The sequence below is a fragment of the Haliotis rufescens genome, unplaced genomic scaffold (genome assembly GCF_023055435.1).
Source record: "Haliotis rufescens isolate VD_foot unplaced genomic scaffold, xgHalRufe1.0.p SCAF_1, whole genome shotgun sequence".
NCBI classification, from domain to species: domain Eukaryota; kingdom Metazoa; phylum Mollusca; class Gastropoda; order Lepetellida; family Haliotidae; genus Haliotis; species Haliotis rufescens.
In genome coordinates, this window is record NW_025963779.1 from 34,266,995 (window position 1) to 34,284,124 (window position 17,130).

The 17,130-nt window shown below is 40.2% G+C and overlaps 1 protein-coding gene across 3 annotated transcripts; it reads left to right on the forward strand.

The window, feature by feature from the left end:
* Positions 1-252: 252 nt before the first annotated feature.
* LOC124139455 (zinc finger protein 37-like) lies at positions 253-12,738 on the forward strand. Of its 3 annotated transcripts, none has more exons than XM_046506520.2 (8): positions 253-355; positions 5,468-5,702; positions 6,248-7,473; positions 8,051-8,083; positions 8,602-8,883; positions 9,998-10,137; positions 10,737-10,918; positions 11,529-12,738. In XM_046506520.2, exons 2-8 carry the CDS (start codon positions 5,489-5,491, stop codon positions 12,017-12,019), a joined length of 2,568 nt encoding a protein of 855 aa, XP_046362476.2. In that variant the 5' UTR covers positions 253-355; positions 5,468-5,488; the 3' UTR covers positions 12,020-12,738. The 3 variants fall into 3 exon arrangements, with proteins under 3 accessions (XP_046362476.2, XP_046362477.2, XP_046362475.2); XM_046506521.2 differs by lacking the exon at positions 253-355 and adding an exon at positions 485-642; XM_046506519.2 differs by lacking the exon at positions 253-355 and having other exon boundaries at positions 5,214-5,702.
* Positions 12,739-17,130: the final 4,392 nt, after the last annotated feature.

A 17,130-nucleotide genomic window follows, 5' to 3' on the forward strand; every position in this document is an offset into this window, starting at 1 on the left:
CTCCTCAGAAGGGAAATAAAGAAATCTAGAAATTACCACAACCCTCACATACAAATCAACTGGAAGTTCCTTAAGACATATGAAAACAGGTATCGTTGATTATCTTTGTTACCACAACAAAAGCATCAGCGAAAGAAATGCTTCTTTTAATAATCCGGTAAAAAATATGACGTTTGGAGGTTGGAACCATTTTTTAACATTAACGTGTTTGCATATTTGTAAAACAGACCATAAACTAGAAGGGAGATAACTCTAGTTATATTTCTGCAGAGACAGGTGCCCGTTAAAACAATATCTTGTCATGCTTGTGGTCTTGGATACTGGATAGCGTATAAAATCCTCCTGTAACACATTGGTAAGTGAATATGGATTGTCCCTATAAGGGAATGTACACAGTACACCCGACGATATCACGTGGATATGAACACGTCCAGCAGACGGTCAAGTTAGGCTCTTTCGCGAGTCTTGTCAGTTTGCAGGGGAACGTACTACTAGACTTGGATTTGTTTTAGCATGTGATTTCAACACTGATTCATCTCAGGAAACTGGATTATCAACACGCAAATTGCCTATTTGAAGACCTCTCCTTTACAACCCGTGAAGATCCGGAATAGAATTGGTCTTCAGCAACCAATGCTTGTCGTAAGAAACGACTAACGGGATAGGGTGGTCAGACTTGCTGACAGTGACATGATTGATGCATGTCATCGTATCCCAATTACGTAGATCGGGGCTCATGATGTCAATCACTTGATTGTTTGGTCCAGACTCGATTTTTTGTAAACCGTACTCATATAGCTGGAATATTGCTGAGTGCGGCAACAAACATCAACCTCTCTGTTACAGAATATTTAATTATATAAATCATAGAACAACACATAATGTGCATAATGCAGGTACATTGGAGACAAATAATGGAGATGTCTTCATAGTGCTATCTGTAACTGCATGCAAGTTTAATTGAAGTAAATTAAAAACTCACATTTTGGGGGCAAGACTTCTGCCTTTATCCCCCTAAACATATATATGTATATATATTGGCACACATAATGTAAAAGGCTTGAGTGGCAATGCATTGGACACTGTATGAAACATATATGTAATGATAATAACCATATTGGATAGTATAACTGAAGGAACGTCACATGTAAAGAGTTAAGGACCAAATACTACAGTCATAAACATAAACTTTGGAGGGGGGATACAGGCGGAAGTCTTTCCCATTTTTGTTTCTGCAAACTCCTTATTTGTTATGTACACCACTCCAGCAGTTTATGATTTTCAGTGTGAAAGACTGAGTTTTCCGAAGTTGAAAAAATGTGATATTTTCATTGCAGTGAACTTAACACTTGATATTTCACAGCAGTGAACATGAAACTTTGACGGAACTATTGTCATTCAAGAGTGACCTCCCCTCGAATTGTCTCCTTTTATCCTAAGTCTCTGGTCTGTACACAAACTGTTGACTTCCTTTTTACATTAGTTCCACATTGACAAGGCAAAATAATGACAGATGGTCATTTATGGAGTTAATATAGCTTCATGTTGTTTGTTATTCTCTTGAAAATGTTTCCTTATAAACTGTAAATTTCTCATTTAACTCGTCAATCAAGTCTGTTCTTTTCGCAGAGCGCCATTTTTGTTACTTCCATCCTTTTGTTACATGCATTCTTTCGCTTCCAACAATGGTCTCATAGTTTTCAAGAATATTTTTTGTTAAAGTTGATTTTGTATGTAATCATAACTATATGTATGATACAGAATTTTCATGACCCTAAATATTTTTTGTTACTTTTGTTTATATTTTTTTAGATTTTGCAAACTCAAAACTACTATTTTAGTTGTAAATACAAGGGGTGGTGAACTGTCCCTGTGTGTTAGGTAGGGAGAACTGACGTTTCAAGGTTTTACATTTGTAATGAAATAATATAATTTTCCAGTAGACAACTACACAAAAAGTATAAAATAAATAGGATATTCCATGTGTCTCGGGTAATATCATGTTTCTCTCATTGAGTGACTTTGGGAGAGGAGATATTTACATGAGTCACTATATCCTCTTTTACACACAGACAGTTTGACACCTCGACATTGACTGCAAATGGGCAGCAGACACTGGATCATAGTCCCTAGACTAACATTTAGTCTATGAAATCTTATATAACACAATATCCTTCTTGACTCTAAAAAAAATAAATCTCCCTATGCGGATTTCATATAGAGCTAGCTAGAGCTGGTTCATCGAGGCAAGGAGTTAACTGACTTTTAAAGTCCAGTTTCCACCCTTGCCGAACTAGGCTGGAATTCCTGGGCCTTATCGTAGCGCCACCAGTGGTTATGTCCCTTCTAAGCCTCTCCTATGGACCAATCAGATTCCACCTCTCGTATCACTTGCATTTGTTTCAAACAAAAAGGTGGCGCCCAGTCAAGACGATCTGATCGATAATCAAGATCTATATTGTGATAAAACGGGTCTTACATTGCGAAGTGCAACACATCACGTGAGCAGCTTTATTAGAAACATGAAAAGATTTGAAAAATATCTGCTGACAACGAGTTGGTGGTGCACATGTTTTGCAAATCCTGCAACGACCGAAATCTGCACGACAGTTTACTAACCGGATTTAGATTTCGGTGCACGATTTTGATTGGACTATGCATAGACTCGTTAGTCCAGCCAAAATGTAACTCCATAGTACCAGCCTTGTTCGGCAAGGTTGGAAACTGGACTTTTATTGTCAGTTAACTCACTTGCCTCGGGAAGATGGACCTGGCTAGACTTGCTTTTGTATGTGTTTCTAGATTATTTCTTTTCATAAAATAAATATTTTCCACAGTCATGGTGCAGGACTACATAGTCCCAGGCACTTCCTTTTGAAGACAGGCTTTCTCATTTGACAGCTAAGGCAACATGAGTGGGGGGGTCAGTTGTCAGTTGGCAGCCACCAGACATTTTAAACAACACTGAAATTTTCCATTTTCATATATACATGACAGCCCTAAATACTGCAACAGAACTCGTGCAGTGAATTTGCCTCCTAATTTTAACATAGTGTTGTATTTTAATTTCAAACCCAAACGAACACCTACAACAGTCACCAGCAAAGGGAATGTTGTTTACAGCAATACAGCAATGTCACAGCTACACAAGTGTGGTCCGCAGATGATGAAGTTTGCAACTTTCCTTTAACATGTTTTAGAAAGTGTACTGCAAAATGATCATTTCAAACAAATTAATCTTTTTTGGCAGTTATGCTTTTTGTGAAAAATTAGGCTTACATCAATTTGGGGATCACATGAGGAAAGTATATACATCATCAGGAGTTTTCTTTGGATAAAACACACCCTTCTTCGCAGAAACTCACATGTCCCCATCATGATCAAGAGGGTTGAGTGTACCAAACACACCCTACTTCGCAGAAACTCACATGTCCCCAGCATGATCAGGAGGATTGAGTGTACCAAACACACCCTACTTCAAAGAAACTCACACGTCCCTATAATGATCAGGAGGGTTGAGTGTACCAAACACACCCTACTTCGCAGAAACTCACATGTCCCCATCATGATCAGGTGGGTTGAGTGTACCAAACACACCCTTCTTCTCAGAAACTCACATGTCCCCATCATGATCAGGAGGGTTGAGTGTACCAAACACAGCCTACTTCGCAGAAACTCACACATCCCCAGCATGATCAGGAGGGTTGAGTGTACAAAACACTCTACTTCACAGAAACTCACACGTCCCCATCATGATCAGGAGGGTTGAGTGTACCAAACACACCCTACTTCACAGAAACTCACACGTCCCCATCATGATCAGGTGGGTTGAGTGTACCAAACACACCCTACTTCTCAGAAACTCACATGTCCCCATCATGATCAGGTGGGTTGAGTGTACCAAACACACCCTTCTTCTCAGAAACTCACATGTCCCCATCATGATCAGGTGGGTTGAGTGTACCAAACACACCCTACTTCTCAGAAACTCACACGTCCCCATCATGATCAGGAGGGTTGAGTGTACCAAACACACCCTACTTCGCAGAAACTCACATGTCCCCATCATGATCAGGTGGGTTGAGTGTACCAAACACACCCTTCTTCTCAGAAACTCACATGTCCCCATCATGATCAGGTGGGTTGAGTGTACCAAACACAGCCTACTTCGCAGAAACTCACACATCCCCATCATGATCAGGAGGGTTGAGTGTACCAAACACACCCTACTTCACAGAAACTCACACATCCCCATCATGATCAGGTGGGTTGAGTGTACCAAACACACCCTACTTCACAGAAACTCACACGTCCCCATCATGATCAGGTGGGTTGAGTGTACCAAACACACCCTACTTCTCAGAAACTCACACGTCCCCATCATGATCAGGTGGGTTGAGTGTACCAAACACACCCTACTTCTCAGAAACTCACATGTCCCCATCATGATCAGGTGGGTTGAGTGTACCAAACACACCCTACTTCTCAGAAACTCACACGTCCCCATCATGATCAGGTGGGTTGAGTGTACCAAACACACCCTACTTCACAGAAACTCACATGTCCCCATCATGATCAGGTGGGTTGAGTGTACCAAACACACCCTACTTCTCAGAAACTCACACGTCCCCATCATGATCAGGAGGGTTGAGTGTACCAAACACACCCTACTTCACAGAAACTCACACGTCCCCATCATGATCAGGTGGGTTGAGTGTACCAAACACACCCTACTTCGCAGAAACTCACACGTCCCCATCATGATCAGGTGGGTTGAGTGTACCAAACACACCCTACTTCGCAGAAACTCACACGTCCCCATCATGATCAGGTGGGTTGAGTGTACCAAACACACCCTACTTCACAGAAACTCACACGTCCCCATCATGATCAGGTGGGTTGAGTGTACCAAACACACCCTACTTCGCAGAAACTCACATGTCCCCATCATGATCAGGTGGGTTGAGTGTACCAAACACACCCTACTTCGCAGAAACTCACATGTCCCCATCATGATCAGGTGGGTTGAGTGTACCAAACACAGCCTACTTTGCGGAAAGCACATGTTTCTAGTGAAGAACTTGTTAATGACTGGGACATGGGAGTTTCTGATAGTTAGACATTTCAGTTTGGACAGTGTAAGACGTGTCGTGGGATACTCTCACACAAGAGTACAACTTACATTATTGTGCCTTTACAGGGCAATATTCAGAATTATAGACATATGATGTTGCCATAACAGGGTAATATTATATTGTACAATAACTGAATGTTTGTAAGTATCGTTTGTATTTCATTGTGCAACGTGCACGTGTCAAATGTGTGATGGAACAGTAGTTTGTGCATATTGTACATAGTTTTGGGTTAATAAACGGGCTGAATAATCATATTTTTCTTTCCGTTCATTTAGTTGGATATTCGTTATTATCAATACAAATATTTGAACACAAATTTAATTCATTTTCAGACGTAAACAGGCGCAGTAAACATGGGGAGTATAAAAGATCCCCAATATGGACAAAGTCTGGTGAGGAGCCTGCATAATCTGTATGAAACCAAGTGCCTGTGTGACATTACACTGAAGACTGCTGATGGGTGTGAGCTGAAAGCTCATTGGTTAATCCTTGCTGCTCACTCGGAGTACTTTCACAGCATGCACAGTTCAAGAAACTCAGATAGTCCAGTGAACACTGTTGATTTAGGTGTGTATAAGTGTGTGACTATCTGTATGTGACATTTAGGAGTACTCAGTATTAGTAAAGTAATATCTATGCCGACATTTTGTTGACCCTTTACACCATTGGCTTTGTATGTTTCTTCACCGAATAAGACAAAAGATAAAGGTTTGAAAACATTCTGACGTCTTGTAAACCTTTTTATGGTTCTAGTGATTTTTCTGTTTTACATGTAGAATTCGCTTACTGAAAATATTTGTCAAACCCTAAAATGTATGAGCATTGATGTGTAACGTTCACTGGTTCAGTGTAAGTGTCTTTACGGACTAGAATTGCTTCTCCTGTTTACATATGCCACGATCATTAAGGTGCTGCTATTTGCAGTGCAGAGTTGTGGCCTACCACCTCCAGTGTCTAGTGGTAGAGCGACTGCACCATACCGTACTCATGGTTTTCACCAAAGCAAATCACTTTGGGCTATCCTCCCACATCAAGCTGACAAACTTTGATATAACTGAAATACTCTTCAGTGCGGTATTAACCCCAACTCACTCAATCACTTCTCTTAACAGATGTTGACCTTGATGTGCTGCAAAATATCCTTGAATACCTATACAGTGGAAAGGTGAAGGTCACTGACTCAAACAGGGCTCAACTGTTGGACACCGGCCAAAAACTGAAATTTGAATACCTTGTCAAATTTATTTCAAATCAAACCTCTGTGATGACAGCAGATGGAATGAGGGAATCTTGTTCTCCAGCCACAAGAGTGAGTTCTTTGGACCTTCCTGGTGGCAGATACAAGTCAGGTGGAAACCTAGCCGACAGAGACCAGTCCGATGGAGACCATTCTGTTAGAGTCTGGTCAGGAGGTTCTCCAGGGTCAGACTTACGGAATCAGGGTCTACCGGAGTCTGAGTCTGTGTTTCTGCCCGAGTCTCTCCCCCACACAGACAGTGAAGAGTTCGACATCAACCGAGTCAAAGATGAGGTGGAGGAGGAGGAGGACCAGCTCAGCTCCAATCTTCAAGTTACGTTTAACACAGAAGGGTTTGCTGAAACTTCATGTGTGGCACCAATGCCAAAAGATCAGTTTATGTCCAGTAAAAATCAGCTAAGAGACCTCGATTTGGTTGATGGTAAAGCAGTCCATATCAGCCATATTGTGCCAAATATTGCTGGAGGGAAGGTCCCACAGAACATACTGCTTCCATCAGCATCAGCTGATGTAGGTGATGGGAGTCCCTCCAGATATGATCATGAAGAGGTGTCTTTATTTCAATGTCTTGCAGCCAGTGACAAACTGGAAGAGAACAAGATAAGGAGAAGGAAGACACAATCAGATGGACTAGATGTCAAGAAGAGCCCAGGAGAACAGAGAGGTGGGTGTCGGAGAACGCCACGTGCTCAGACTAGTAATTTTGCTGCTTCTTTGCATTCTGACATTAGAGATAACTGTCAAAAATCAAATAAATCGACATCAAGATTTAAGACCAAAAAGATAAGGAAAGGTGCTGTGTTGCTGAGAACTAGAACTAAGTCTGCACAGAAAGGAGCAGAGTCTCTCCCTAAGAGGCTTGGAATTGCCATTGTGAGTGTTGATTCTGTTGGTCGTGATGTGATATCGGATGTTGACAATGAGCCTGCTGAAGGAGGGTCAGCCGTGGATGATGAGTTTGGAAACAAAACGGATGAGGCGGCACTTGTTCCTCCTCACACAGGCTGTAATGACCAAATAGATGAGTTCTTAATCCCTAGCCCCAGAAAGAAGAGGAAATCAGGAAAGACAGCTGTCAAGGTTGGTCAAAGTTCTTTTGAATATTTGAATTGTTAGCTTAGCACATTTTCAAGCTTGTATCAAATGCTCTGCTGAAAGTTGATATGTTCGCTGTAATATGGTAGCATTATGCAGAGGTAAAACACTACATTTGCCCATTATCTGACAACACTAACAGAAGTCAGACTAGTTTGTGTCACCAGTACTATTATTCAGCTGTAGTGTGATCTTTGCATTCAATATTATTGCAATAGAAACAAAATGAATGAGTGAGTTAAGATTTTATGGCATCAGCAAGTTTTGAGCTATGTAGCTCCGAGAAAATCTACTGTAAAATCTCTCAGTTAAAGGCAGTGAAATGAGTTTTGAAATATCAAAGATTATGTTTAACCAAAATGAGAATGTGTGGCTACTTGAATTTCTTTTAACCCTTGATTATGAAACATTCACTTGACAGTTCACAGCACCTTGTTAGGCAGGGCAAGTCTTACCAGCAGTACAGTTCTGCTGCTAATGAAGTAAAAGTTAACAACAACAGTTCGCCACCACCACCACCAACAACAACAACAACAGTAACATTGTGGTATTATTTTTTCAGACTCTGAAGAAAGGGAGAGCTGGCAACTTTCTGGTGAGTCAAAAATCACTACATGAATATCATCCAGAGGCGTTTTGAAGTGGATGTAGGATGTGGGATATTGATACAGACTACATATGGTTACAACGTCTGTATTCATATTTTCAAAGAGTGATTGGTAGTGATTATGGAGATGATCAAATCAATACTCAATACTAAAACAAAGTTTTAATAATGACACTTGAATATAGATGTTGCAGCCGTTTTGTTTGTAGGTATGTAGACCATGAGGGGTTTTAAGGAGAGTATAAAACTCTTTAACACGGACCATCACACCGATAAGTTCACACACATCACTTGAGAGGACTGTCTTCAAGGGCTGTTTGGTTGAGAACTACTTTTGTACATCAACAGAATCCTGCCGTTGGTTGAGAACTACTTTTGTAGATCATCAGAATCCTGAGGACTTCAGCCAGCCGATCAGTGAATTTATTTAAATGGTAAATACCCTGACTTTTTAACTGACAGTTTTAACGACTACCAGTTAAACATGAAATGTTTCTTGTCCACAGATTCGTTGGAACAAGAACAGTATCTGCAGCCTGTGTGGGTTTGAAGGTCAGATAAGTGATGTGGTGACCCACAGGAAGTCTGCACATCCGGAAGAGGCTCACGTGTGTCCACTGTGCTTCAACAAGTCCGTGGACCACAGGGCCATGATCCAGCATCTGAAGCGGCAGCATCTGTGGCGGGAGTCAGGGAAGTACAGCTGTGGGAAGTGTGGCCGAGACTGCCACAACCGCGTGGGCCTGCTCAGTCACGACCAGATTGTGCATGGAGTACACCATGGAGAGGTGAAGGAATACTGTCTGATGTTCTTTAAATTAGAGGGGCGGTGGGGTAGCCTGGTGGTTAAAGCATTCGCTTGTCATCCAAAAGCCTGGGTTCGATTCCCCTTATGGGCAAAATGTGTGAAGCCCGGTATACCCTATCGTGATATTGCTGGAATATTGCTGAAAGCTGTGTAAAACCATACTCACTCATACACTCTTAAAATAAGGCTAGATCAGTTTCTCTTCTTGTTGGTCAATCTAATGCAGGAGGTTAAAAAATATGGATCGATGAATAATTGAGATCAACCACAAAGAAATCATTGTCAGTACTGCACAGGTTTGTATACACTACGTTCCTCCATCCGCTGTAAATTCTTTGTGGCAATATGTGGTTTACTGGTGACGCGTGTCTATTTAGCAGCTCCATGAAACAGGACTGCTTTATGGTTTTGTTGGAATTTGATTGCCGCCAGTGATTTTACTATATGCCTGTTACACAATTATTGACAGGAGAGATTATTCTTCCATGGACATCTTCCAAATGAAGCCACAAGGAAGGAGACCATCCATATTAATGAGGTCCCACTGTACAGTATTTCCATATTAATGATGTCCCACTGTACAGTATTTCCATATTAATGAGTTCCCACTGTACAGTATTTCCATATTAATGAGGTCCCGATATACAGTATTTCCATATTAATGAGGTGTCACTTGTCCCAATGTACTTCAGATTGATCAGATGGTCAATAGCGCACCTGATTAACCTACACCTGATTGACCTACACCTGATTAACCTACACCTTTTTAACTAACACCTGATTAACCTACACCTGATTAACCTACACCTGATTGACCTACACCTGATTGACCTACACCTGATTAACCTACGAACACCTGATTCACCTACACCTGATTCACCTACACATCTTATGTGTTAGATGAGCACAGAATGTTGTTTCCTTCACTGACACAAAATTAACGAAAGGTTATATTTTAGAACTCATCTCATCATTAACCTAAAATATATCATTAGAATTTCAAATCCATGTGATCTTGATGGACAGATAAGCAATGATGACTTGGAATGTGGTAAGGTGGGACAGTGGAACTAACAGGGTTGATGATGTTGCAGGTGTTGGTGTGTGAGGCGGAGGGCTGTCACTTCTACTGCGCCGCCCAGTCCCCTGCCACTATGGGGGAACACAGGAAGGGGCATGGTGACACGTTTAGCTACGCCTGTGAACACTGTGACAAACAATACAAGACCAGGAAGTATGTCAGTTGTTGTAATGTTTTATAAATATACCTACCCATCTTCCTGAGGCAAGGGAGTTAACTGACTCTAAAAGTCCAGTTTCTACCCTTGCTGAACTAGGCTGGAATTCCGGAGTTACATTTTAGCTGGACTAACGAGTCTATATGTAGTCCAATCAAAATCGTGTTACCAACTAGACATCTGGGACATAACTCGTAATAGCCACTGGTGGTGCTACAATCAAGCCCAGAAATTCCAGCCAAGTTCGCAAGGGTGGAAACTGGACTTCTACAGTCAGTTAACTCCCTTGCCTCGGGAAGATGATACCTACCCTGATTTTTATAAAAGTAACAAAATGGAATCAACATGCGTTGATGGAAATATGCACATATTGGAGTCAGAATCCATGGAAGGGATTTCTTATGCATGAAATCAGGTAACTGATCAGTTTGAGAAACAAATTGTTGATGGATATTCACAAAATATTTTTGCATATTGACAGATAAAACATTAGTGTAAGTATTTGTTTCATTCCATTTTTTATGAAAATAATGTTGGTGGATCTGTGATCAAACAAATACAAAAATAACAGCCTTATCTCTTTTTTTGTAATCAGAGCACTCAAGAATCACATGTACCACCATATCAACAGCCAGCGCTACCAGTGTGAGATATGTGGCTACTTCACAGCCACGCCGTCCGACCTCAAACTGCACACGACCACAAACCACTCCGATGGCCCGCTGTACAAGTGCCATGTGTGTGGGAACAACTACAGATCTCAGTACTCCATGGATGGTGAGGGAACACTGGGACCTGTATTCAATCCACACTAAAATAATGTCAATGATGGTGCCAAAATTAAGAAACAAATGTTGCAAAGGATAATTAGAGGTTAATTGTCTGATAAACTTTGAAACAAGGGGGTGGTCGGGTAGCCTAGTGGTTAAAGCGTTCGCTCGTCATGCCGAAGACCCGGGGTCAATTCCCGACATGGGTACAATGTGTGAAGCCCATTTCTGGTGTCCCCCGCCGCGATATTGCTGGAATTTTGCTAAAAGCTGTGTAAAACCACTCACTCACGGAAATAAGAGTAATAACAAGAAAAAAGACGAACCAAAAGGGGTCTTAGAAGAATATTTTCAATCAAACACTGCAGTTTTGATAATGACAGTCACAAAACTTTAAGATTATATGTAAGACAAAATTGAAAATTGGTCTGACAAAATGGACATCTAATCCCTACTCGTGTCACTGAGAGCCAAACTCTCTGGTAATAACTTAAGCATAGGTTCTCCATTATCGAAAAAATGTTTGAGCAAGATTATTTTAGAAATAGAGTTTCCATTTTCTGTAATATTAGTTTGTGAAATATCTTAATAATTGTGTGTTTATTTTATTTTCCCAGATCACTTGTGGAAGGTCCATGGGCTAAAAGATGACAAAAGGAAATGTTTGCAATGTGATGAATGCGACTTCATCACCCTCTGGCAAGGAACCCTCACTGCGCACAAAAAAATTCACGTCACAGAAAAAAACTTTGCTTGTGAAATCTGTGGCAAAATATTCCGAACTCCAAATAATTTAAGCAGCCACCGAAACTCAACACACAAAGAATCGGATCTACACTGTAACTTTTGTCAACATACAACAAAGACTCTGGATCACATGAGGAAACATTTGATGATCGCCCACTACTATAAGGGTGTGAAGCCCTATTCGTGTGTGTATTGCTCGTACAAGAGTATGACTGGCGGCAACGTTCGCAAACACGTCATGGTACAGCACCCAGCCGAGGACGTGAAGTATGTGCCTGATCGGGAGCTTCTTGCTGAAATGAAGGCTAAATGGCTGTCCCTGGATAAATCTCAATGGACAGATGTTTTGAGAAACAAATGAATGAATGAATGAATGAATGAATGAATGAATGAATGAATGAATGAAGTAAGTCACAGTTCGCAATAGTCAGCCTGAATGAATGAATGAATGAAGTAAGTCACAGTCAGCAGTATCACAATGGCCAGTAAACTATCAACCTCTGTGGGGCCTACAACTTAAAGTTGGTCCCCAGCAATCTATGCTTGTATGAGGCGACTTAATGGATTGGGTGGTCAAGACCCGGGCAGCTTATGTCTAACACCCCAACGCCACAAACAACAGAGCTGTATGTGATCGATGCCAGTAATTGATGACATAGGCAACAGTACAGTGACACAGTATCAGCCAAGTCACACCCAGTGACCACCCAAATCTCATTAGCCAGCTCTGACAAGAAGTTCGGGAGGCCGAGGACCTGTTCTACCTTGGAATAACCACAGGGGTCTTGGACAAGCATGGGTCAACTGGTATGTGTCTTAACCCGTTTCCCCACAACCCGTAAATAATACAATATGCAGAATGAATATCATCATGTAGTATGTATCCATGCTCGTATTTTAAAGCAAAAGCTGACATTTTGTTTATTAGAAAGCATTTATTCTTAGCATTTAATATATGTACATCTGTAGCATTTAGCATTGTGTGATATACCTTGGTCATTTAGATGGGTAATGAAAGTGTTCCTTGAACAACATGCACATTATACAAAATAAATCCTGAAGGAAGCTCAAGTGTTTTGTGTTGTTTATGATCAGGAAGAGCCAGAGAATATGCATAATGGAAACAGAGAAATAACGTTCATCAGCTCAACTAAGCTTTCTCTTGAATTTGCAACAATTACGTCAAATTAATGTCTAAAAAAATGAAAAAATTCGACCTTAAGCTTATTCCTATTGGTCATGTGGAATTATTTCAGAATGTCAATGCCACGAGATCTGAAGTACTCACCAGGATTGAGGCTACACTTCTCAAACAGTATTGTTTACTGTGGTTCCCATGGAGGCAGGATTGGTTGCTTGTGTGTCATCATAACAATGGTGAAGGATGTTATTCCTATCAATCATACAAGCAAACAGGTCATGTGCTTGTCATAGACAAATGGACGTATGAAGATCTGGATTAGAATTTGCTTGAGCAACCCATGTGTGAGAGGTGACTATGCTTGTCCTAAGAGGTGACTAACTCGATGGTCAGGCCCGCGGACTTGGTTAATGCATGTCATCGTATCCCAATTGTGTGGCATTAAACAGTAATAGACAACAAACACAGACAATTGTTGGAGGTGGAAATGCAATCTCATTCAAATCAGATCTCAGTTCTTGCAAGGTCGTTCTGTAATGGAATATCTTCAGATCTTTGTGTAGCAGCTGCGAGCGCTAAGATCTGATTTTAATGAGATTGGTGGCAACACGACCAAATCATGCGCTTTCGAATGGACAATTCTTTACTGTGAAATGTCACTATTATTAAATTGGTCAGTTTTTGGATCATGAACAATTAAATTCACCAACATTTGTTTTTAAAAAAAATTGCAAATGTTTATCTGTTTGTGAATAAAAATCTGCTTATGCTTTTGGTTATGAACATAGCTTGTAACCACTAACCTCAGTGCAAAACAACTTTCACTAACTTGCTCCTTAATAAAAAAATAACAGTAGACAATTATAATGAAAAAGTTGCACTGAACAACAAACACACTTGTCTATGTTATGTTTTATTCAATATTTTATCTAACAAACTGCTCACAGTGTATATGAAGCATATAATAATCATAGGATATGCCTAAGGTAACAAAACCAGGGTCTGACTCTACCTACTTCACCATCACAGTAACATGTTCGATGATGTTCAAGTTAAGAGGAGGGTAACATTGTCTGTACCGGTCCATTTGCTTCACTACACCCTGGGACTGGGGTCGGTGGGTACCAGCATCTCTGTCACATGACTGTCATCCAGAGAACAGTAGATGATGCTCATGCTATCAACCACTGGTTTGCCTGGCCCATACCCAAGATCGTGGGTTTCACTGAAGTGGTAAACATCTGAGACCTGCATCACTTTGGGCTTTCCTCCCACATTAGGCTGACATGCCGCGATATAACTGGATTACTGTTAAAAGTAGCTTTCAACCCAACTCACTCATTCACTCACTACCAGTAGGCAGTCACTGGTAACTTTCTTATAACAGTCCGATGCTGATTTTGCTCCGGCCTTCACAAGCTCTGTCACAGTGCATATTACAGAATATCATGAAATTGTTAATACATCTTAGTTAAAAAACCACTCCTCTTTAAGTACACCAAATATTTTGATTGAAAATGTATTTTGTCAAAACTCGTAAACCTGTAAACATGAAGGCATCAAGCTAACCGTCTTGGTCACTGTCTGAAAACAGACATGCCTGAGGCAGTAAACCCGGTATCAAACTTCACAAACAAGTTGCTGTTGAGTGAATGGTAGCTATGTACCCAGCAGATGATGGATTGTAGCTAACCCATGCAGGTTAAGCTAAGTTGACATCAAGACCTTCCAGTCGGGGAGAACAATCCAGTTTCACTATATTTTCAGGGGGAACTTCACGTTGGATGATACTGACAGCCTCATTGTCAGTTGAATGAGTATGGTTTTACGCCGCTTTTAGCAATATTCCAGCAATATCACGACGGGGGACACCAGAAATGGGCTCACACTTTGTACCCATGTCGGGAATCGAACCCGGGTCTTCGGCGTGACAAGCGAACGCTTTAACCACTAGGCAACCCGACCGCCCCCATCTTCAGTTGAACATCAGCGAGTAATACATAGTATATTTCATCATAAATATGTACAATCCGTCTTTTCACATCTTGGAGTCTATACCTTAAAGACTAGTGATTATAGTTACAATAGCACATATCTAAGACATTCATAGGATAAGATACTGATGTAAATGTTGATAAAAAGAAAGCAAACACAAAAAAAGGTGTAAGGTATTTGTTGAAAGATAACAAAAACAATATGCAGTACTATGCCATTAATCAATTATAGAAAATAACAAATATACACCAGCCTGTAAATATGTCTTTTATAGTAATAAATACTTGACAACGTTCTTAACCAACATGCTTAATTCAGTGAAAATGTATTTCATCAAGAACTAGTACATATAACTATATTAGCACTATGGGCATTTGAAAATTATCTTTCAACTTTCCAGAAAGACACTTCCCATATGCTGTGGTAACGAATGAAACAGAAAGTTTTGTATATCTCGTCCTAACCACTAATGATAAAACAAACATATATACCAGCGCAGATTCAAAACTAGATTTGCTAAAATTTGACCAGATAACACGCAAGGTATTTCCTTAAACATAAAAGAAAATAGAACTCAAGGATTCAAAGCCATGGAGTGATGGAACAAGAAACAATTCCCGCTGCTGTTTGAACCTTGGAGAAAACTGAATGGACCAGAAAAACCAAATTGTGCTGCGGATGCTCTACAGCCTACCAGAGTCGATACAAAAGTAAAAATGGCTGTAAAAAATGTTCAAACTACTCAATGCAGAATTTGTTTGTACAATACATAGCATTGACTAAAAACAGACTGTTCTACATTTTATTTGTTTACTAGTTAAAAATCTGTTACTCTCATGAATTCTATATGAGAAATAGACATGCAGTCAGGATTCTTAATTATAACTGTTAAAACCCTAATCTGTGTTTGTTATAACTGTTTACACCCAAATCTGTTTGTTATAACTGTTTATTCCCTAATCTGTGTTTGCTACAACTGTTTATACACTAATCTCAGTTCATTATAACTGTTTATACTCTACATTCATGTTTGTTATAACAGTTCGTACACCCCATCCATGTTTCTTACAACTGTTTGCACACAACACCTGTGTTTATCATAACTGAATGACTGTTCATTTCCATTTGCAACGTTAGGGATACATGAAATTATGTTTTTGAAAACAAGCTCAAGTTGGGTGTAATTCTGAAACATTATTATTCCTGGTCAGTGTTGGAAAAACGCACCTGCCCGTGGGCCTGTGGCAGGCAGATCTTGTGTTGGGCCCATAGTTTCAGATTTGTATGGGTCCTTATGGCTGTAAATTTACATGTTGATTTATTTGTCACAATAAACTGCATATCTTAAATGAGGGTGTGAAGAGTTTAGTCAGGGCCTGCAGCTTCTAAAGTCTGTGGGTCCTGATGGCAGCCTGGCAATTTATTTTATTTCAAACACTGTTCCTGGTTATGTTAACCAAAATAATGAAATCAATAAATGTATAGAAGCTTCAGACAAATTAATGTCAAAACAATCGAAAGTCATTGATCACCACATTACATAGATCATGATAATGATTAACAAAGTAGGTATGAGACATGCTAATGTAAAACCAACTTCTAACATGAAGTAGGGACACTTTTCAATCACAACAAACTGCTCAAATTATTGCTTTTATATATTCAAGCTACCAAATCATATCAATAAAACTAACACACGTAACAGCAAACACCTCAATACAGATGTCAAGCTATTCTCCACGAGAGTATTTGCAGTGTCTCCGTAAGAGTAAGTGTCTGTAAGTGTCTCCATATATGTATTAACACTCACTATATGTAACATGGTATCAGTGATGCTAAGAATGTTCATCTTTGGACTGACAAGACGCCTAACCTATGCTGACCTTTTAGCTATCATATTGGCACGTGTCACTACATTCATATTTTTGCCATGTTGATCCATGTTCTGTACCATCCACTGTGATGGTGATCTGCAGAATTGTTCATCACCATGAAAATCAAAAGAACAGACTTTAACAGATAACGTTTTTTGTTTCTCCAAAGATTGTGCATATATCTTTGTGTAACCTCAGTGGTTCCAAGCCTGTCATGTTTAGGGTGACCTTGGTTCTTTTACCAAGCCCACCATCCCATAATGGGTGAGGTGAAATTGGGTTTAATGTCGCATTCAAAATTATTGCACTTACTTAGTGATGTGCACGCACATGCATGTTGGCTTCTTGTGCTCGTCCTGACTAATGGTGGACTTCTAGTGCTAGCCCACTGAGATGCCATGCTGCAGTATTACATGGATACCCCACTCAGACACTGTATACTGACTCCGAGCTGACCAGTCT